The following is a 24,669-nucleotide window of genomic DNA, read 5'->3' as shown; positions in this document are numbered from 1 at the left end:
TGTTTGTTTTTTAAAAAGGGTAAAAATAGGAGTGTGACGTCATGATTGAAAGCTAAGATTGACAGCTTCTCTGAGCAAACTGAGGCGCCAACTGTCCTTTTCGGGTTCTTCGGGAAAACACTGGAGTTGCATTTACCTTATTTTAACGCAAGCCTCTTGTATGGCAATCAGCATTCAAAAATTGGAGCAGTCAGGCTAATTAGGAAAAGGTTAGGGGCGTGTGCTCTGTGTAAGCAGTCTATGGTCGGTGACTAAATCGATGGCCAAATCCAAAACAAATCTTTTAAGTGAACAGATTCGAAAGTGTCCGTGGAATAAATCACCACTAATAGGTACGAGCATCTTAGACATCAGAAATGTATTTTGAGCTTTTAGTGCCGCCAAGGCAGTAACGCATTTCACATGCTTGGAAAACAGGCAAAGCAACGCCCTACATCCTCAGACGCTAAGGGTGTATTCCCAGAAATATATTTCATTTCTTTGCAAATCAACTTAAGTGAATCGTGGGCATATTTTCCTGTTTGGTTTTGGAAGTTCAAAGAGCAACAGGGCAGACTCTTTGACGTGCTGTGCATGCCTCAACATGTTCCACAGCAGCTCTCTCTCTCTGTTCTTTATTTTCTCGAATTTCCCTCCCTTCCCCCTCTAGGAGCATTTGCACCTTACACCTTCCTTCCCAGCTCTTAAGTGTGTGTGAAAGTTTGCAGGGTGCTCTCCCATATATCTCTCACACACACACACACACACACACACACACACACACACATACACACTCAAATGCCCTTACACTGGCCCCGTATAACTGTCTCTCCCTCCCCCCAAGCATGTGCTGCCTCCAACTAACCTCAGCGAGCCCCAGAGCACCAGCTCATTCCTCTGTCTCCTGCGGTGCTGTGCCCAGCAGGATTGAACTGCCCCTGGGAGAGAGACAGTCAGACTCCTGGGCGGGAGGCTGGGTGAGACAAGACCCCTGGAGGGAAGATGTCAATAAAGAACTTCCTGTTGCTGGACCCCTGACTAAACGCCGGCCAAAAACCCAAATTGCCGAGGTTGTCATGACTACTACAGTGGGCCACCGGAGCCGTGCGGGAAAAGAACAAGGAGAAACAGGATCCAGAAGAATGCGTGTGAACAGTGACTGGACTGATGGTCGTTTGTTTATTAGTCTTTCCCTCAGCCGGTCTAAAGCGGCACGGTAATCAAATTAGGCATGAGATCATAACAGTCCCAGAAGGTGTTTAAACAAAGAAGAAGATAGCTGCTTCAAACAAGTTGTGTGAAATGTATCCAAAGTTCATATTTTCATGGACGAGATATCCAACCGACTAGTCAGTCTGTTGAGTTTTTTAGTTTATTATCATATTCTTTTAGTGGCAATGCTGCAAGGATACATTTCTGGCTGCGTAATGAACAAGCGTGCCTGTTGACTTCGCCTAAGACCTCAAAGCGATTTTATTGGCAGAAATTATTTCTAATGGGTAGTCTATTCAGTGGCTGATTACAAAATCATATTATGGTGCATGCCATCTGAACTAAAGATTCTGAAACAAAACATTTCATTCATAAATGTTCTTTGTGTTAGTAATCTTATGTTTTATGGGCTAACCACTTAACACACTAGGACAGCATATAGATAATAATTTTTATTAGCCTGCTTACTAAGCGTATCTACTTTGATTTAGGATTGGACTGGGTTTTGACATAAATTTCACGATTCAATAGGCCAAGTTGGAGTAGACGTCACAGTTAGGTCACTTGCAGTTGCATGCGCATAGTGGTTGCAGAAAAACACCAGTAACAAGTGGAGGTAAACAGGTAAAATCCATGGAATAAGAGAAAAAATATATTTTTGTGCCTTTTGATGTCAAAATCAGAATGCAAATCATTTTTATAAAATACTGTCATCAAAGACGGCATTTGAAGCTAAATGCAGACATTTAAACAGACATACTATGATAAAAACTGCTATGATAACTCTATTTTTAAAGCATACATTTGATTTAAACAGTATTTTCACATATGCTGTTCATAGGGGACGTATTGTGTTAGCCCTACAGTTACAGCATGAAACACTATTTAAACCTATTACTATTAACATTTTTACATAACATTTATTTATTTTATCTCACAATTTTGACTTTTTCTTTCTTGCAAATGCAAGTTTATATCTCCTAATTCTGACTTTCTAACTCAATTTAACTCAAAAAATAGTGAGTTTGTCAATTCTGAAAAAGCCAGTGTGGGATATAAACTTCTTTTCTGAACCGAGGGGAAAAGAAAGAATGACGAGTTGTTTTTCCTTATTAGAATTGTGAGATCTTGGAATTGTGGGCATAAAGTCAGAATTTTGAAATATAAAATCAAATCGACCTTTTTTTTATTCTTTTATTCCATGGCTCCATAGACTGTCACTTAATTTAACCTATTTGTCTATTTTGATTAACAAGCTGATTTGATTTGAATTCTGATTCAATTTGATTCAATTGTTGATTATTTTGGATATACAGTAGTCAACATTTGAGGTGGATCAAAACCTTTCATCAAATATGTCCTAAAACCAAAGAGAATACCTGTTTTTCTGATCCACTTTAAATGCTGACTACTGTATATCAGGTACAGTACATGTCAAATTTTCTCAGGGAAAAAAATATGACTAACAATTTTTGGTCACCGAATAAGTTAATTACTGAGATAAATGTGACATTATGTGACAATGTTTATAAGCTGTTATATTGACATCTTTGCAGTGTTGAAACACTGATTGAGACAGGATACGGATTTCGGTAGGTTATACTTTTTCTTTTAACATACCTTTAGATGTTTATTCATGTTTATTTTGTGCTGAAACTGGTATTAAAGTAAAGGAGACGATCAGTATTAAAGGTATTAAAGTGGAGGATTCGATCTGCTTTTCTTGAACTGAGTACTACAGTGATCTGCCACTCCACATTAAACAGTACCAAAATGGCATTTATTGTTTTGATACTGTAATAAATATATATAAAAAAAATGAAATCTGAGACTTTGTTTCACATTAAAATTAACAAAGCACAAAGCTTATTGCAATTTATTGGATGGAAGTTGCGCTACAATGCTTGGTTTATTAACTGAAAACAGGCTACTTGATTCTCTGGATTTAGGAGCTGATATCGTTTTCATTAAAATTAGAATCAATTAAAATTGAGAAATCAGTATTTTTTTACTTAACAATATTACTGTTTTAACTGTATTTTTAAGCAAATAAATGCAGCCTTGGTCGTCTTAACAGGCTTCTTTTAAAAACATCTAAAATCCAACTGACTCCAAACTTTGAAATGGTAGCATATATTGTTATTTTTATTTTAAGTTGCATCAAAAATACATTGCATGGGTCAAAATGATTTTTCTTTTATGCCAAAAATTATTAGAATATTAACTAAAGATCATGTACAATGACGATACTTCTTACCGTAAATATATCAAAACTTAATTTTTGATTAGAAATATGCATTGCTAAGAACTTAATTTAGACAACTTTAAAGGCGATTTTCTTAATATTTAGTTTTTTTGCACCCTCAGATTCCAGATTTTCAAATAGTTGTATCTCATATTCAAACAAAGCTTATTTATTCAGCTTTCAGATGTATAAATCTCAATTTAAAAAAATAACCCTTATGACTGCTTTTGTTTCACATTAAAAGTAACAAAGCACAAAGCTTATTGCGATTTATTGGATAGAAGTTGTGCTACTATGTTCAGTTTATTAACTAAAAACAGGCTAGACTAATTGATTCTCTGGATTTAGGAACTGATATCGTTTAGTAAAAATTAGAATCAATTAAAATCGAGAAATCAATATTTTTTACCCAGCCCTACTGGTTTGTTGCACAAATAGTTTTATCATTCATGGCACTGTTAATCTTTTTTTAGCTATTTAGTCCTGCACACTCTCAGCTTACTTTGGCATTGAAAAATAGGGTGGGAAATCTATGCAAATGTAAATGTTTTTAAATTATTTTTGATTAGGCATTATAAGCTACCTCTTGAAGTCCTAAGCAGACCCAGCAGGCAGACTGAACTATTTTCGACACCAAATTTGGAAGTATTCAAGTCAAAAGTATGCTTTAAACATCAGACAGCATCAAGTAACACAACACTACTGACTGATTTCATACAAGTAAAAAAACTGGAGGCGAATGACAACTTCAAGTGAATTTAAGTTACAATGTGCAAAGCGGAAAAACCCATGGGGACTATAAATGTGGTTTAAAGTCAGTGCTGGCTACAAATTTATGCAGTTTCGCTTTTCTATTTTAAAGTTCAATTAAAAGGGTAAAAGACAATGTCAGGTGAAAAGCATTCCTTACAGCTCCTTACACTTAAGACAGCTAATATATGGCATCCAAGTCGAATGAAACTATACGCACTAGCAAACTCCAATCTTGACAGTTAAAAAAAAAAAGTTTAGTTAATTAAAAACCAGAGGAACAGATTTAACCTTGAGGGGATCTTGGCACTACTAATATTTAGCTGAATTGTTGGCATTAGCTAATTACAAGCCTACTTCTCTATCGGTCAGCAGGCTTTGCTTTGAAGTCAAGAGGAGCTCTTCACATCACTGAGGCATGGAGAAAAGAAGGGAGGACAGACACTGGATGAGCGTTTGCTGCAGGGTGTACCATCCTCCCTAGTTTTATTTCCTGTCCGGATCCCTCCTGTCATTTACAATACATTTTGAGTCACAAAAATGGGCATGGAAGAACTAGGAAGGGCTGGTGCAAATTTGCTAAATTAAATGACGTGCCACAGGCTTTGAATTGCACAATCTATAATGATAATTAAAAGAGCATCATTGAATCACCAGCAAACTGCGGTTAGGATTTTGGGGAAGGAAGGGAACGGGTGGTAAAGAGTTATTGAGAATGAGAGCAAGAGAGAGAGAGAGTGATAGAAGCTTGCAGCTCAATTAAAATCCACAAGTATAAACTTTAGTTGGGCAGGGTGACGCTTCCTGTTCTGGCCTGCCTAATCCCGAGACGGTACACTGAGAGAGAACAAAGGTAAACCCCCACATGCATATACACACACACCTACCCTTCACACACACCGGATATCTAAATCCCCTCAGAAGCACTTTGGAAGGAATGGAGGGGGAAGAATGCAGTCCGCTCACGTGTGCAGTTTAGTTTGGTGGCTTGTGCATTGGGTCTAAACAGTCAAGGCTAAAAGTTTTTTTTTTATCTGTTTTCCCTCTTTTTAGATTTTTTTTACTTTCTTTTCATCTAAAATTTATGAAAAATATATCACAGGTTTTACAAATGCTCTATATTCAGCAGCACAACTGTTTTCAACATTGATAATGCTGAGAAATATTTCCTACAAATTCAGCATATTTATGAAGAATCGTGTGAAACTACATGAAAACATATATTTTAAATTGCAATACTACTTAACAGTATTGCTGTTTTAACTGTATTTTTAAGCAAATGAATGCAGCCTTGATTGTCGTAACAAGCTTCTTTTAAAAACATTTAAAAATCAAACTGACTCCAAACTTTTAAATGGTAGCATATATTGTTATTTTTAGATTTAAAAATGTGACCCTGAGATGTATAAATCTAAATAATAAAAAAAAGACCCTTATGACTGGTTTTGTGGTCCAGGGTCACAAATATAATTTTATATAATACTTTTTTTGTGGTAATACCAGGAAACTACCTGTACATATAGTACATATAGCTTAACTTTAACTGAGAATATTAAAAAAGAATATAGGGACTTTTTAGGACTTCTCTAAATATACGTTTCTAGGATTGTCTGCCATAAAGAGTGTTGTGATTGATGGATGTATCCAGGTGTTTTTACTAGAGATGCTCCGATCAGCATTTTTGGGGCCGATCACAGATTACCGATCACCAAGATCATGATCTGCCGATTGCCGATCACTGCCGATCACAGAATGGCAGGGGAATGGGAATCTTTGATCTATAATCTAGCAGAGTTTGCACCATTTGTAGAAATGAAACTAACTCTAAATTAACTATATTGAAGAAAAAAAACCTCTAGAAATAGGCTACAGTCAAGATCTTGAAGAACCACCAAGTTAGGGTTAAGTTGCTGATGCCTTCCCTGCTGAAAAAAACATGCTGGTCCTTTGCTGGTTTATGCTGGTCATGTTGCTGGTCAAGGACCAGCATTAACCAGCCAAAGAACCAGCATGAACCAGCAAAGGACCAGCATAAACCAGCTAAAACCAGCATCCCAGCACCAAAACATACCTAAGCAGCATATGCTGTTTTTTTCACCAGGGTTTGACGATAGCAAGACGATTATTAATATTATCCGTCAAAAGGCGCCTAACTTTAGCGATGCAGTGCAGAGAGTCGGTTCTAGGATGCTTCAGAAACTTGTCGTGATATAAACACACGCCACGTCGCCTTAACGCGCCGCATGGGGAAGAGATTTATTTATATTAAAGTGCACCTCGCACTAGACTAGGCTATGTCCTTTGATATTGTAAATGTTCTTTGCTTGTTATTTGTAGCTGCTTTTTAAGATGGTGTAAGGATATTATCCAGCATTGCAGTCATTAGGATAAAGGTAGTAAAATGTAGTTTAGGCTGAAAATAAATATGATATATCAGAATCTGTCTGCATATAGGAAACATAAACTTTACCTCAGTAACATCTATATGCGTTCATTAGAATTACGATGTGATAAAATGGCGCTAAACATACACACGTGAATTACACGCGCACCGTTTCTCCTCATTCTATATGGACTGAACTACAACATGAACTGATGACAACAATCAGACATACAGCGGTAACATTATTGCAATATGACGGGTATAGAAAGATACATTCATTTACATTCAAGCACGCACATTCACCACTCAGAATGAAACCGAAAGTATACTTCTCCGGCAAAACTACAGTCAGCGCTCTGTACACGCACAACTTAGTCACATGCCCAAGAACAAGACTACCCTTACAAAACTAATAAAGAATTTAGTACTCATGTTGCATGTTGCCACTGGTAAGCTCCGCTCTGCTGTTGTTTACCTAGGCGCCATGCATGCACGTGTGAAAAAGTTGCGCGAGTAATTTCGGTCAGGTGATCGGCTTTTTTGATCGGCGCTTTTGGGGTTCGCCGATCAAGCTGTTTTTACCCAATATCGGCCGATCATGATCGGTTGCCGATCGATCGGAGCATCACTACTTTTTACCTCCAGAATATGTTCATCCTGTTGTTCTCTGTCCAGCTTCCGAGACGTGGTGGTGACCAGGCCTGCAAAAACATAAAACACAATTAACAAAAACATTAAAGCTCACACTGTAAAAAAAACAAACAAAAAAAACACAATTTGTTGAGTAAACTTAAAATAATTTGTTACCCTGCTTCCTTAAAATTTTAAGTTGAATCAATTCAAATATCTAAGTTGTCACTTAGTACAACTTAACATTTTACGTTGACTAAACTTTGAGTTGACTGAACTTAAAATGATAAGGCAATTATTTTAAGTTGATTCAACAAATTGTTTTTTTACAGTGCAACATAACTTTAGACAAATAAAATCAAATTCAGTTGCAACACTTTGACTCAGCTAAACTAAAACTTGCAGTTTTTATAATAATAATAATAATAATCATCATCTTTTAGAATGTACCTGGAGATTCTAAAAAGAGATTTTGTCAGATTTATTTAACATCTGGGTGCAATATTGTGAAGTAAATACACACACACATATACACAAACGTTAAATACCACAGATTCAGCTGCACCGATCTGCAGAAAGGGCATTGTGCTTAAGTCAGAACTGTTTTAAAGCTGAACAAACAAGAAGGCTTTAAACCCATACTCGCACTGCCTGAAAACAGGCAACACAAACCTCACAAACTATCTTCAACCAAACACACAACGCTCATAATAAACAACTTCAAGCACTGAAATGATGAGTGAATATCAATGCAAGCATCACTGTGTTTACCCCATATTTGAATCTGTTAGTAGATGTGTGTTCTTCTGTGGTGGGTTTACGAAGATTTCTCTCAAGGGCTTTGCATTAGAGCAAAATGAGATCTGAGCACAACGGAAATCCAATTGGAAGTGAATTCAAGTGCCGAACCCAGTGAAAAGAGTATAAACAGGCAGACAGAGATCGAACAACAATGCAAATGAGCACACGCTTCTGTAAAGAGCGTCTCGATTGCAGATAATAAGCAGACTTGTGTTTCTCCGTCAGTATAATTGTACATTAGATGGGGCAGAGAGCGAGGGAGACGTTGCCAGCCCCGGCCACACGAGAGACGCCTGCCGACCGCACCGCGTCTGATTAGTGCAGAAAAAGGATTTCCGAAACCAGAAGCCATCAATGGCGCACATGCAGGCAGCAGAAATAGCTCGGCCGCAACACGCCTCCCGCTCCTGGTCAAAACTGTGTTAGGCTGCAAACCATCCCTCTCTCTTTTGCTCTCGTAGTCATACATGGGAATGAAAAAAAACTCTGAATGCGGGCAGTCATCAAAATCTCTGCACTTTAAAATGTTATATTAAAGGCAAAGCTACATTTATAGACCCAGAACTTGACTGGAATGGAAAAGGACATTAAAAAGAGGCATTTATAGGAATTGAATGTATAGGAAATACATTTTTTGTCACTGTTAGGCCAAAAAGTAATAATAAGTACCTGATATTCTGAATTAATCTAAGTTAGACAGCTTTTTAAATGTCTCCCAGGAGTAACGGTGTTCAGGATATGCAGATACGACTCTTATTTTATTTTCCTCCTGAATACAATTTCATGAGTTCACATGAATATAAATTGGATACGAGGGATGCATATTGAGCTCAAACACATCTCTCAGCTGAAATGGACCTTCTTTCTTTAGATATAGTTCCACGTGAGCATAGTGTGTAATGCTGAGGTGTACGGCTGCTGGAAGGACCTTAAGAACATGCTGCTAAAAAGACGCCCGTGTTCGTACCCACAATCCATTTCTTCCCCGGCCAAAAAAACAGTGGTCTCCTGCACTGCGGGCTGAGCATGGCCAAAGAAAATTACAGTTCAGCCATTTTTGGAAAAAGAAAAACAAGAACGTTGAAGCTGGGAGACGCAAGAGCAAATGTGACGAGAAAGAAAGAAAGAAAGAAAGAAAGAAAGAAAGAAAGAAAGAAAGAAAGAAAGAAAGAAAGAAAGAAAGAAAGAAAATAACAAACAAACTGGTTCAGACTTGTTAAAATAGTTCCAAAAAGGGGGTTTCACAGTGATTTGGAACTCATTTTGGAACCTTTCAGTGAACAATTCTTAAAAGAACATTTTTTTTCTTAGTGTGAAGAATATTTTAATAATCTAACCTTTTTCCACTACACCCTATAAAAAATAAAGGTGCTTCACAATGCCATAGAAGAACCTTTTATGTCTAAATGGTTCCATAAAGAACCTTTAACATCTGAAGAACCTTTCTGTTTCACAAAAGGTTCTTTGTGGCAAAAGAAGGTTCTTCAGATTATAAAAAGGTAAGAAAGAGATGGTTCTTTGACTGAATGGTTCTTTGTGGAACCAAAAATGGTTCTTCTATGGCATCGCTGTGAAGAACCTTTTAAAGCACCTTTATTTTGCAATGGAATGTGCAATGGAAATGTTCTATGGGTGTTGAAGTTTCTTCATGGAACCATCAATGCCAATAAAGACCCTTTATTTTTAATAGTGTATATGTGACCCTGAACCACAACCCAGTCATAAAGGTAAATTTTTTCGAAATTGAGATTTATACGTCATCTGAAAGCTGAATAAATGAACTTTCCATTGATGTATGGTTTCTTAGGATAGGACAATATTTGGTCAAGATACATCTATTTTAAAATCTGAGGGTGCAAAAAAACCTAAATATTGAGGAAATTTTTTGATATTTTTACAGAGGAAAATTTACAAAATATCTTCATGCAACATGATCTTTACTTAATATCCTAATGATTTTTGGCCCATACAATGTATTTTTGGCTATTGCTACAAATATACATATGCTACTTAAGATTTTGTGGTACGGGGTCACATATAGTTTGTTCAGCCAACATTTCTTTTCCAGTGAGGTTAGTCGACTAAGGAACACTAGTTAAGCCTGGTGGGGACACCAGAGAGCTGGGATAAATCATGTCCTGTTTGCAGGAATCTTATTTCATTAGCTGTCAGATGATGTTTACCCTCATTGTTTCTGAAAAAGCAAATGAGTTTTGCCCAAAGATTTCATTATTTGATCTGTCTGCATAGTCTGAGGTGCTTAAAGTTCACGCTTGTCTCGCTGAGCGCAAGCGCGTGACCCTCGGCTAAAATTGCCTCTGCTAACCACTGAACTCCTACAGTAAACACATAGTGAAATCTCACATATAATGATAGCAGCGCTACACTGCCTCTGGAGAAAAGAAAAGGATAAAATCAGAAAGAACAGCAAAAAAGAGCATCCAAGTGTGTGGGTAAATGACACTCTGCCCTTTCCTCTAAAACACTTTTGCTTGGGAGAAAAAAAAGAAGCGCCATTTTCTCTTGCTGGCTCTCTTGAACTCTCCAACTCTCCATTGATGGACTTTAGAAGAGGTATCGTTTAGCAGGCAGGAATGCAACACCTCGTATCTGAGACCGAGACGCCACATTCCTCATTAAGGGGTTCGAACACATGTTAAAGAGCACACACGCATATGCACCAGATGAATCTCCATACAGAACACTCTCAAGGCCTACTAACAAGCACAAAACAGTCCACGCCAAAGCTACATAGATAAATGAGTGCACACACAAAGACGTGTGCTACAGTGGGCAGACCAGGGCAACGTTCCCAAATGCACCCTAACCCTCCTCCCTATTCTAACACATACTGTGTGTGTGTGAATGGCAGCCATTTCAGAGCAGAGACAGCAAGAGAGAGAGAGAGAGAGAGAGAGAGAGAGAGAGAGAGAGAGAGAGAGAGAGAGAGAGAGAGAGAGAGAGAGAGAGAGAGAGAGAGAGAGAGAGAGAGAGAGAGAGAGAGGGCAACACTTGAGGTTGAGAAAGGAGTCTTTGCTGGGTTTGTGTCTCTCAGAAAAAGCCTCACATTAGCCTTACACCATTAACCTCCCACAGAACAGTCAATAGAGCTTATCAAAGAAACACTCTGCCACACTCGCACACACAAATATGTGCTCAGATAAGTCAAAAACATGCAAATGCTAAAAGATTCCACATTATTCTATTAATAAACTTGTTTTCCACAACTATTATGTAGTAATGAGTAAATTCACAATAAATAGTGTATAAAGGACCTGTTTAATGCCTTTACACTGACTGTTTTGTAGCTAAAAAGTGACCTAAAGTAATTCATTTTTAATTAGAGTTCAACTCTGGAGATGACATTAACAACAGTGGCATTAGAATTCTGGTTAATGTGTAGTTTATCATTGTGATGTTATGGCTAATAACGGATTAAAGCATTTTCTTAGTAAAACTAAACAAAATAAAATAAAACAAGTAGAAATAATAATTGAAATCCAATACTAATAAATAAATAGATAAATAAATAAATAAATAAATAAATAAATCATTTTACATATTTAGCTAATTTATTTTTTTTAGCCAAAGTAAATTTATGCTGGGTAGATTACTTACAAATTGTAATCCATTACTGATTCCAAATTACATTGACAAAAAATCGTAGTTAGTAACACATTTTAGGTAATATAATCAGATTACTTCTTGATTACTTTTAGATTATTTGACCTAACCTTTTTTTTAAGGTGTTTGAGAGATAAAAGCCTTCCAAAGACATAGAAATACATGATTATGGTTGTTGCTATTGTATAAATAATATGTAGTCATGTTATCAATAAAAAAGTAACTGTAGTCTGATTACCAGTATTTTAAAATGTACTTTAATCTAATTACAAGTACTTAATTTTTTGAAACTGATTATGTAATCCAGATTACATGTAATCAGTTACTACCCAGCTCTGATGACAACATTATAATATGTAATATGAGAAATGGATATTAATTTCTACATTTGCTAAAGATTACTGTTATGTACACTGCTATGAACGTAAGTTATGCGTAATGTAATGTTTGTGTGTGATAGTCTGTTTGTATGTGTTTCCAGTCTGTCACTCTTCATCCCGGACGAGCCCCCATAAATGTTACGTCACTTCAGTAACAGGGGTGAATGGAAAAAAAAAATAAGATTTGTGATCCTGAACCACAAAACCAGGGATAAGGGTCATTTTTTTTTAAAATTGAGATTTATACATCATATGAAATCTGAATAAATAAGCTTTTCATTGATGTATAGTTAGAATTAATTGTTAGGATAGGGCAATATTTGACTGAGATACAAACTAATTGAAAATCTGGAATCTGATGGTGCTAAAAAATCTAAATATTTTTTTTTAAAGTTGTCCAAATGAAGTTCTTAGCAATGCATATTACTAATAAAAATTTAAGTTTTTATATATTTACAGTAGAAAATTTACAAAGTATCTTCATGGAACATGATCTTTACTTAATATGCTAATGATTTTTGGCATAAAAGAAAAATTTATTTAATCTATTGCTACAAACATACCCGTGCTTTTTTTTATGACAGGTTTTGTGGTCCAGGGTCACATTCGGTAAGGTGTGTGCATAAACAAAATATAATATAATATCATATAATATAATATAAATATAGCCATAAAGTTTTGTGTCTTTGCTAGGGGTGTAACGATACACCAAAGGCACGATTCGGTTCGGTTCACGGTTTTGGGGCCACGGTTCGGTTCGGTTCGGTTCGGTTTCTGTTTGCTGTGGGGTTAGGGTTGATGTCATCTTAACAGCAATGCTAAGGAACAATAGATTCACTTAATAACAAGAACAACTAAACTTTTTCTTTATTAACTTTGCCAACCCATTTTAGTACAGTAAGGATACCCGAGTAAGTTAGTGAAAATTAGACATTCACTTGTCCGAGTTAAAAATTTACTTGTCCGGGGCAAAAAAATGCCTTTTTTGCTGTAAATTAATCCATTCTGAAGCAATAGTCTCATCACTACTCTATAAGGTCTTACTTTAATCTGAATATTTGTGATATTTGCCTTAAATTGATTTCTAGGACACTTTTTAAGTTTATTTTCCTAACCTTACTAACTGTATGTCATCATTCACATCAAATTCTTAAATTTTATCAATACATCAAATTAGAATAATTAGACTCTGTATGGTTGCACAAATTAAATCAGTATCAACAAACTCCATCTTTCCATTGCACAGGAAAAACCGGGCCTGCAATGAAATTGACATTTAACTGTATTTACTTAGACTGTTTAATGAAGATAAGAGGTTCCAAAAAATGCATTTACACAGTAAAATTGCAAATACATAAATAATGTAATAAGATTAATGTTATACAAAAATATTGGAAAAATGCAATACCTTTAAATATAAAATCGAACCACCAATAGGTGGCAGTAGTCACTGTCTTAATGAGCGAGTCACGGATTCAACCATAGATGGATTCAACCTCGATTCATTAAAAAAAATGCTAAATCATTCAGTACTGAAACACCGCTGTGTTGCTCGGAGATTCACGGAGAGGTTCTGCTGTTGCTTAGAACTATTTTCGTTTGCAAAAATGGTTAATGATGTGTCTAAAATGTAAGTCAGTTAATATTAACTACTAGTTTATTGAACTACTGTTGTATAAAATCAATGTCACTCACGTTTGCAATCGTAATGGTGCTTTCCTACCGCAGTATGTTTGTTCATGCTTGTTTCTTTGTGTATGCTTTTGAGCCTATTAGTGTTGATTTTCTGTGAGTCAGATAGCCTGCACGAGCTTGATACTGTCCGTTTTCAGTCATCTTAAGTAATAAAATCAGAATTATGCTCACCAAAGTTTCGTTGCTGCGCTAATTATTGTTTGTAATTGATGTTTTAATCCGGTACGTGTCCGGTCGGGCAAGTAAAATCCCCTTTCACTTGCCCTTTCACAAAATCCACTTGTCCCGGACAAGCGTTAATGTCGAGCCCTGAGTAGTAACCGAGTGTGATCGCTCACTCAAGTCACATGACATGACATGCACTTGGAAAATACTAACTTTAGAATATAATATTTAGAACAAAAGCTCATCATTACTAATACAATTTAATCAAATGTGATAAAATAAAGATGTGTTTAAATTGGTTAAATTAGTTAGAGACAATTAAGTGATGTCAACCCCAACAATGGGCAGCAGGGGGCGTGAGAGTACCGCGGTACGCCACGAGAGTTTCGCGATACGTATCGTGGTTGGTGTATCGCGATATTTCGGTTCGGTTTATAATATCGTTACACCCCTAGTCTTTGCCGGTGGACAGTATGTGTTCTGTAAACCTAGAGTCAATTAAATGATGACATCTCCGGGCATTTCTCAAACTAGGATTGCTCAAACTCATTGGTGGATAAAGCAGACATCATCTGAATAAATCCCATCAGTCTTGTTGAGTGGCTTCAGCTCAGTCTCCGCATTTAGCAACCAAAGGCCCCTGGAAATGGGGCAGCTGATGGTAGGAAATTCCTATCTGAGAGTGACTTAGATTACAAACACTGAGCTTTCAGACCTCGGTGTACTAACTCCATTTAGAGTGTGGGTCAGGAAGAGAGAGAGAATGAACAAGAATAAAGAGACAAATCCCTGCCAGATAATGTCTCTTTCAAAACATTCTTTTTAATTTGAGTATTTCAGAGCTCAAGGCTCACTCATGCATGGGGACGACCTGGATTTACAACACTAAATCACTGCATTCCCACCTCTGTGTGAGCATATGTGCGCAAGGTCATGTTGGCATTAAGACCGCACCATTGATTTTTTTTCTACATGACAAGGTATGGCAGAATGCCATAGCATATCTGTCCTGTCCTTTAAGGATGAAGTGCTTTTGTGCCACTAGTGGCACCTAAACAAACTGCAATAACAATGATTGAAGAGAATCAAGGAGATAGGAGACAGTTCAACCCCAAACATGCCATTGGTTGATTATGTGATTCATCTTGGGTCATTTAATCAATTGTCTCTGCATATTAAACTGGAATAGGAGACATTACCCTAGTATTGAGGGGGAAAATATGTATACTAACTAGTGATGGGCCGTTATCGGTGTTAACGTGCTGCGTTAACGTGAGACTCTTATCAGGCGATAAAAAAATATCGCCGTTAATCTATTCTCAAAGTTGGGTTGGGAGCTGGGTCTATACTACGCAAGCTATGATGACTTTCACCTTGAATGGATGTGTACCTAGCCGAATTGCACTGTAGGGGGCGAGAACGAGTCTTCGAACCTGTGTGTATGCCTACTGTGAAATTACCACATCAAACGAGACGTGCTAACATGGATGTAGCTATGAAGCCGCCGGGTTTGCTTCAGGGCAGGGGCGTTGCTAGACCCTTTTTACTGGGGAACGTGCGTGAGTTATAATTTACTTTGATAATCCCGAAATAAAGACATTAAACTATATGCAACAACTGAATTGACGCTTCTAAAAGCAACACAGTTTAACCGAAGACCATGCACGCAGATATCCATGCCCGTGCGCGTCTGTGTATTTAACTGCAACACGCAGCCTTTTACGCAGAAGTACATGCAGTGTAGGAATAGTTGGTTACACAAGTTTGTATAGTTAATTGTGTTGTAAATGCAATTGTCAAGCAGTTTGTGATGCATTTTGGAAACAGGAGATGAGCCCCTGGTCTAATGCGCCACCTGGCTTGAGAAACCCGTTCTCAAAGACTTACTTTTAGTCATTATTTGGGTAGCACACATATTCTGAATGCCTTCGGTAGAATTCAAATTAGCCATTTTAATCTAGATTAATTCCAAGATTACAGTGAGATTAAGCTAGATTAAAAAAATAATCTATGCCCACCACTAATACTAACATTCACAAACTTCTTATTTGTTCATGCATGTAACATATGCAAAGATTTTGTCAGAGGTCAAACACTTTCATGGACTTGTGCTTGCTTGGCTGGGTTAAATATCAGGGAGATTTCTGGTGTGTGAAATCCGTAGGTTAGCAGTAAACAAGCAGGACAGGTGTGCTGGTGGATATGCTTCACAAGCCTCTAAAACCCTGCAACTTTATCCACAGGAATGAGTGAGAGGGAGGGGGAGTGATTTGTGTTTTTTTGTGTTTTCCCTGCACCTCGCTTTAGTTTCCCATCCTTAATAACCTTTTGTGCCTCGTGCCAACTGTGGGAGCCTAAAAGACAGGAAACGACAGGAAGTCGTTGGACATAGTATCCATTTCTATTCAAGCTTTCCCTACTTTGGGTTGAACCCTTTGAAAAGAGCGCATGGCATTGTTGTATAACAACCCACATTTTTTCTTCTTCTTCTTTCTCCTTTAAAAAAGAAAAACAGGGCCTTGCTGAAAGTTGATAGGAAGGTAGAAAGGAGGAGAAAGGAGAGGAAAGGAGGCCTTGTGAATCATTGCAGCTATATCCTCCTTTCACTCCAATTAAACAAGCAGAGCAGAGCTCAAAGGCACAGAGGTGGCTCGTAGACTTCTAATTAACCGAGCTGATTTCTATCCCAGCAGCCAGCGCTCTTATCGTCAGTACAGTCAGCTAAAACTACTGTCGTAAGAGGACAAAGAGAGAGCTAATGCAGATATCAGGTATTACACCAGAGATCTGAAATTTCCAGAAAAGTGTGTGAGTGTTTGTGTCTGTGTGTGTGTGTGTGTGTGTGGTATGTACACCAGAACAAGAGCTGTCTGCATTGTACTCTACACAATTCTTTCTGGTTGTGCCTGCCAGCTAAAGAAATAATTCCCATACTCACACTACCAGCATACTCAAGGTTTAAAATAAACACTACCCATGTGCAGTGTTATTTTAGTATTATTTACATACCATTTGGTATATATAGTATATTTTAAATTAGCTTTTATTTTCAGTAAAATTCGAATTTTAGTTTTTAATTTTTGTTATGTGTTGTTGTCATTTTTTTAACATTTATTTAAATATTTATGTAGAGCTTTAATTCACACTTTAAAAATAAACTATTGTTTAACAATTACTATGGCTGGCTTAAAAAAAAACCCAAAGGTTTACCCATAGGTTGCAAATGAAATATAATGTTTAAAATGTATTAATTAGCAATTGAAAAAATGTTTTATGATTTAATTATTATTTATTTAACTTAATAATATATGTTCATTTATTGTACATATTAATAAATGTTAATTTCCAACTAGAGCTGCAAAATGATTAATCTATTCTAAATAAAAGTCTATGTTTGCATACTATATGTGTGTGTACTGTGTATATGTATATATAAATACACACACATACATGAAAAAATATGTTAGATTTATATGTAAAATATTTATATTTATATATGTCAAACTTATAATTTTTTTCTTTTATGCCAAAAATCATTAGGATATTAAGTAAAGACCTTGTTTCATGAAGATATGTTGCTAATTTACTACCATAAATATATCAAATACATACATACATAAAAACTTTTTTTTGATTAGTAATATGCATTGCTAAGAACTTCATTTGGACAACTTTAAAGGCGATTTTCTAATTTTTTTTTATTTTGCAAAAAGTTGTATCTCAGCCAAATATTGTGAATGAATCTCAATTCATCTGAATCCCAAATTTAAAAATATTGACCTTACAACTGGTTTTGTGGTCATTAAACAATTTTAACATATTGAAAAAAAGAGAGAAAAAAATGGTTTACATATTACATATTACTAAAATGTTTCACAGACTAAAATTAAATGCCATTTTAGTCACCAAAAAATTTAATATGGCACAATTACATTAAAATGGTTTGAAATGCAAGACATTTTTATTTATATTTGGCAAAAGTGATGTGAGTCAGTCAAATATAACTACGATAAATATGTATTATAATAAAAATATTTCTACGTATTTCTACAAAAGAGCAGCATATTATAGATACCCCAAGTTTGTCATAATTGAATTCTTTTAAAGTGATATTTCTGCCAAAAATGAAAATGCTATCATAATTCACTCACCATTGTTTCATTCCAAACCTGTATGACTTTCTTTCTTCTGCAGAACAGAACACAAAAGCTATTTTTAAAAATGTTGGAAACCAAACAACCCACGGACTTCTATTGTAGAAATAAAAACTGAGATATTACAAAAGTCACACAGGTTTGAAACGACAAGAGGGTGAGCAAACGATGACAGATTTTCCATTTTTGGTTGAACTGTCCCTTTAAGCTGAAAACGCTGTTGTCACGAAGAATACTGATATTTGATCCCTGTCTCTCTACACATGCGCTTCCAACTCTGAGAAATGAGTAGTCACGTCCACTTGTGCAAATACACCCGCTCACAGAAAGCCTTTTCCTTTATCACATCATTCGAAGTCCAACTCAGCGGGGTGCTTTTTGAAAACCAAGCTGAAAGCAGCTTTCAGGCAGATAGGTTAATTTCTCTTCACCGACAGGTAGAGCGTGAGAAGGATCTCTCTTACACATACGGTTGAGCAAAAAAAGCATAGCGCAGTCATTGAGAGAAAGCATTTCACGAGGGCAAAGGAAAAGACGGAGAGACTAGCGAACCACCCACACACCTCACACGAAGCAAAGGTCTCTGGGAAAGACCTTAAAGATACAGAGAAAGTGAGAAAATGATGGCGTGAAAGAATGATGGGGCAAAGGCAGTGTGAAAGCTAATGCATGAATGCTTATGCAGGAACACACACACACGTGTATGTACATACACACCGCATTTATGCAAGCTCACACCCACACACTCACTTTATCACTTTAACTGACCTGTGCAGAAGGGATTGAGGTCAGCATGAGCAGGTTAACCAGACTCAGGCTCTTTTGCATGACCTGACTCAAAGACGGGAACAATCCGTTCACCTGCAGCGAGTCATTATCCTCGGCTACACTCGCTGAACAAATCTGAGCTCACAACGCCTCTGAATGCAGCTCTAGGACAAAATACTAATTCAACAGGGATCCTTGTTTCTCTGCCAGGTATCTCCCTGGAAAATTCTAGTGCTTCTGGTTGAGTGTTACTGTGGCGCACAGGTGTCAGAGAAAATTACAGTCTTCAGATGTTACGCTCTGAAGCTTTAAGGCAGCTGTATTCCGCATTTTCTTTATTGCCTGAGTGTCTTTTACCTAAAGTATATATACTCTAAGACTGGTAAACAAATATATGTATACAGCTGAAGTCAAAGGTTTACATTCAGAATCTGCAAAATGTCAATATTTTACCAAAATAAGATGGATCATACAAAATGCATGTTATTTTTTATTTAGCCTAAATAGGATATTTCACATAAAAGACGTCTACATATAGTTCACGATAAAAAATAATAGTTTAATTTATAAAAATGACCCTGTTCAAAAGTTTACATACACTTGATTCTTAATACTTTGTTACCTGAATGATCCACAGCTGTTTTTTGTTTAGTGATAGCTGTTCATGAGTCCCTTGTTTGTCCTGAACAGTTAAACTGCCCGCTGTTCTTCAGAAAAGTCCTTCAGGTCCCACAGATTCTTAGGTTTTTCAGCATTTTTGTGTATTTGAACCCTTTCCAACAATGATTGTATGATTTTGAGATCAATCTTTTCACACTGAGGACAACTGAGGGACTCATATACAAAGATGCATTAACATTTTTCTTATTTTGCCTAAACCTCATTTTTTTTCATTTAGTACTGCCCTTCAGAGGCTATAGAAGATAGTTACGTTTCCCAGAAGACAAAATAAATTCAAATTACCCTGATCTTCAAATTCAAAAAGTTGAAGGACGTAAATAAAATATGATATTTTTATATCTCCATTCTGTTCAAAAGTTTTCGCCCTCCAGGTCTTAATGCATTGTGCTTCCTTCGGGAGCATCGGTAAGCGTTTGAACCTTCTGTAATAGTGGCATATGAGTCCCTAAATTGTCCTCAGTGTGAAAAGATGGATCTCAAAATCATACAGTCATTGTTGGAAAGGGTTTAAGCACACAAAAATGCTGAAAAACCAAAAAACTTTTCTAAAGAACAGCATGCAGTTTAACTGTTAAGGACAAACAAAGGACTCATGAACAAATCACCAAACAAACAAAAGTGTACATAAACTTTTGAACAGGGTCATTTTTATAAATTCAACTATTATTTTATTTTGTGGACTATATATATATAAACATATTTTATGTGAAATATCTTATTCGGGTCAGTACTAAATAAAAAAAATCATGCATTTTGTATGATCCCTCTTATTTTGGTAAAATAATTACCATTTTGGAGATTCTGCAAAGTGTATAAATATAAATATATAAATAAATAAATTTAGCATATTAAGCGAATGCGCTCATATCAAATACAGAGGTTATAGTGAAGTCTGTGAATGAGTTGTTTTGCAGTTTATTTCCTATAAATGCTCTTATTGTACTGGTGTAGAGGCTTTGTGTTGTGCGCATTCAAGTATGTTTATATAGTACAATAAACTCTTTTCAAAAGATCAAGGAAAATCCTATTTTCCATGACATGTTCCGTTCAATGAAACACAAAAGCAGCACTAAGACCTGTTTACCGCTGCCAAAAGAAACAACAACAACAAAATACCCTCTCATCAAAGCTTAGTTACCTCAAACACGTACAGACAACTAAACCGACCAATCAATATCATCCAAGGTGCTTTTGTGACCAAGCAGACAAAAATGTCAGCTGAGAAATAAACAATCAAACTCCAAGGCTGCAGATGTGCTCTCCACCGATCTAGCAGCGAACCAACAAACAAGTTTATTCTGCTTCTTCCCACAGGTCCTATTTTTTGCAGGGCAGCTTTGTAGACGCGCCAGCACAGGGCTCTGCTGTTTCTGGGCATGTAATTACTGAGGTTTGGTCTGCTGTATATTTAACTGCTTTATCGTCAGGCGTGACGTTTTGGGCAGGAAAATGAAAAACTAATAATAGAGGTCAGCGGTGCTAACAATTAAAACTCCAGATTCAACGAAGCGTTAATATAAACCTTCTTCAAATATAAACAACGCAGGCAGCTATGGTGTTATTGCAACCTGTGATAAAGGTTATGAGTTAATTGCTTGATTGCTTTGAGCCGTATTGCATGAAGCGCTTTTAAGTTATCAATTGTTGAAATGACTATTGTAGTATATTGTTACTATCTCTCTCACACAAGTATGCACAAAATGGCTGTTGGAACTCATGTACAGAGATGTAGTAAGGATCTCTTACTGGAGCCGTGTTTCAGAGAATGTCTCAAATCCAGTGTAGATTTATCTCTCACCTTTTTTGAGCCAGTTATTGAAATCTAACCCAAACTTTCATTTATTAGAGGCAGTACAGGCTGAATTAATGAAACATTTCAGTTTCATTCTAAGGCTGTTTAGTGGCTTTTTTCTCATTTTGACTCATTCTGAGTAAGCGAAATGTTTAATCTTGCCTGTGGGTTCAAAACTCAAACAGTAGTGCAAGTCATCATGATTAAATGGATTATACTGGTTATTTTGAAATGCTTAGTAAAGCAGGGAGAGTATCATCCGGTTCATTCATCACCCATGATAAGCCTGTGTAAATCTGCGCTTAAGGAAATTCAAGCGGCCAAACCAATCAACCTTGAGTCAGTGCTAATTTAAATCGGTCAAATAAAAATAATTCTATACTTTTTAACGACAAATGCTCATCTAGCACACATTGGAAAGGTCACACTACAAAAAATGCTTTTCTTACTTAGATTTTTGTCTTATTTCCAGGCAAAATATCTAAAAATTCTTAAATTAAGAAGGATTTTTCTAGACAGTAAAAATATATATTGTTTTCTGAAAAAACAAGTCAAAATTAAATGCATTTTTTTGCAGTGCACATAGTTCTACATCTGTGTACTTTGGTTAAAAAAGGAAGGATAGGACAAAATAATTCAAAATCGCCCAACATCGCTGTGTTACCTTTTTTATAAAGGGCGTTTGACTTTCTTTGTACATTGTACTGAAATGGCAATTTGGACCTTCAACCCGCTGATCCACAATAAAGTCCACCATATAGAGAAAAATCCTGGAATGTTTTCCTCAAAAAACTTTTCGACTGAAGAAAAAAAAAAGACATAAACATCTTGACATACACTCTTAAAAATAAAGGTGCTTCACGATGCCATAGAAGAACCTTTTTTGTTTAAATGGTTCCATAAAGAACCTTTAACATCTGAAGAACCTTTCTGTTTCACAAAAGGTTCTTTGTGGCAAAAGAAGGTTCTTCAGATTATAAAAAGGTAAGAAAGAGATGGTTCTTTTGACTGAACGGTTCTTTGTGGAACCAAAAATGGTTCTTCTATGGCATCGCTGTGAAGAACCTGTTAAAGCACCTTTATTTTTAAGAGTGTAGGGGTGAGTAAATTATATATATATATATTAGTGGTGGGCATAGATTAATTTTTTTAATCTAGATTAATCTCACTCTAATCTTGGAATTAATCTAGATTAAAATGGCTAATTAGAATTCTGCCGAAGGCATTCAGAATGTGTGCTACCCAAATAATGACTAAAAGTAAGTCTTTGAGAGTTTCTCAAGCCAGGTGGCACATTAGACCAGGGCTCATCTCCTGTTTCCAAACTGCATCACAAACTGCTCGATAAAGCTGTTCTATGATAATTTGTTGATGAAAATAAATTATGTTCAGTAATATGTACTTGTGTTTAGTAACTAACTAACAATGAAATTATTTTTTCTACCTATTAGATTGTGTTTTTTTAACGTCTACACCTACCCAACCCTAAACTTAGCCCTTACTGTAATAAAAAAACAGTATTAATGTTGTACAGTCTGATAAAAATATACATCTACGTATATATATATATCTATGGTAGCCAGTGTTTCCCCGAGGTTTCCAGCTTTTTGTCATATATATATTGTTTTATGTCAATTATTTAAATAGAAATATATAAACACCTACAATATACTGTACAAAAGTAATACAGGACTAATGTTCTGTTACATGTTACACCGTACTTTTATTTTGACAGGTTGCCGTGAAGTTTCTGTGTATACAGTATGATATGATGCTAGTTTTCTCAAATGAAACGGTAAAAGTGACACTCACAGCAGTTTTGGAGATTGAGTTTATCTGTTCATGTGAGATGCAAATGGGAGCGCCACGCTTGCTTCAGTATGCGTGTAGTAAAAGCGCGTCTCCACCATTCATACATACAGAGGCAAACGGAACATATCGGATTCATATTAAAACGGTCTTTTTGTATTTCAGTTTTCACAGACACTAGTCCATATCGCGATTTGAATTAAGTGACAGACCAACATTTGATTTATGATTCCAAAAATCGATGAATTTACGTGGCATTTCGCTATAGTAGATTCGTTTTTTATGAAAGGAGTACGCGATCCCGTCTGTGTTTTGGCGGATGAGACGTAAACACGCAACCATGTATGGGTATTCTATAGTCTTTGGTATACATCCGTGTTAAACTATCAAGGTGAAAGTCATCATAGTTTGCGTAGTATAGACCCAGCTCCCAACCCAACTTTGACAATAGATTAACGGCGATATTTTTTTTATTGCCCGATAAGAGTCTCACGTTAACGCAGCACGTTAACGCCGATAACGGCCCACCACTAATATATATATATATATATATATATATATATATATATATATATATATATATATATATTAGGGGTGGGCATAGATTAATTTTTTTAATCTAGATTAATCTAGATTAAATCTTGGAATTAATCTAGATTAATCTAGATTAAAATGGCTAATTTGAATTCTGCTGAAGGCATTCAGAATATGTGTGCTACCCAAATAATGACTTAAAGTCTTTGAGAATGGATCATAAAGCTCATAAAGCTGTTCTATGATAATTTGTTGATGAAAATAAATTATGTTCAATTAGATGTACTTGTGTTTACTAACTAACTAACAATGAAATTATTTTTTCTCCCTATTAGATTGTGTTTTTTTTAACGTCAACACCTACCCAGCCCATTACATGTTACACCGTACTTTTATTTTGACAGGTTGCCGTGAAGTTTCTGTGTCATACAGTATGATATGATGCTAGGTTTCTCAAATGAAACGTTAAAAGTGACACTCACAGCAGTTTGGGAGATTGAGTTTATCTGTTCATGTGAGATGAAAATGCCAAAAATTACCGGGAGCGTCACGTGTGTTTCAGTATGCGTGTAGTAAAAGCTCGTCTCCATCATTCATACATACAGCTAGGCAAACGGAACATATCGGATTCATATTAAAACGGTCTTTTTGCATTTCAGTTTTCACATACACTAGTCCATATCGCGATTTGAATTAAGTGACTGACCAACATTTGATTTATGAATCCAAAAAACGACGAATTTACGTGGCATTTCGCGCTATAGTAGATTCGGTTTTTATGAATGGAGGACGACGTGATCCCGTCTGTGTTTTGGCGGAGGAGACTTAAAAGCGCGACCATATTCTACAGTCTTCGGTAGACATCCGCGTTAAACTATCAAGGTGAAAGTCATCATAGCTTGCGTAGTTTAGACCCAGCTCCCAACCCAAATTTGAGAATAGATTAACGGCGATATTTTTTTTATCGCGCGATAAGAGTTTCACGTTAACGCAGCACGTTAACGCCGATAACGGCCCACCACTAATATATATATATATATATAAATTCTTAGATATCTTATGTTATA

General features: G+C 36.2%; 1 protein-coding gene across 1 annotated transcript in view; it reads right to left on the bottom strand.

Annotated features, from left to right (window-relative positions):
* The window catches only part of fat1a (FAT atypical cadherin 1a), a 110,863-nt gene that overhangs the window by 51,484 nt on the left and 34,710 nt on the right, over positions 1 to 24,669 (bottom strand). Inside the window, exon 3 of the mRNA XM_073841555.1 lies at positions 7,209 to 7,270. Within this exon, the coding sequence (XP_073697656.1) occupies positions 7,209 to 7,270 (62 nt within the window). The remainder of the gene's footprint in view (positions 1 to 7,208; positions 7,271 to 24,669) is intronic.

Source organism: Garra rufa, chromosome 6, assembly GCF_049309525.1.
Source record: "Garra rufa chromosome 6, GarRuf1.0, whole genome shotgun sequence".
NCBI classification, from domain to species: Eukaryota; Metazoa; Chordata; class Actinopteri; order Cypriniformes; family Cyprinidae; genus Garra; species Garra rufa.
This window is presented reverse-complemented; position numbering and strand designations above follow the sequence as displayed.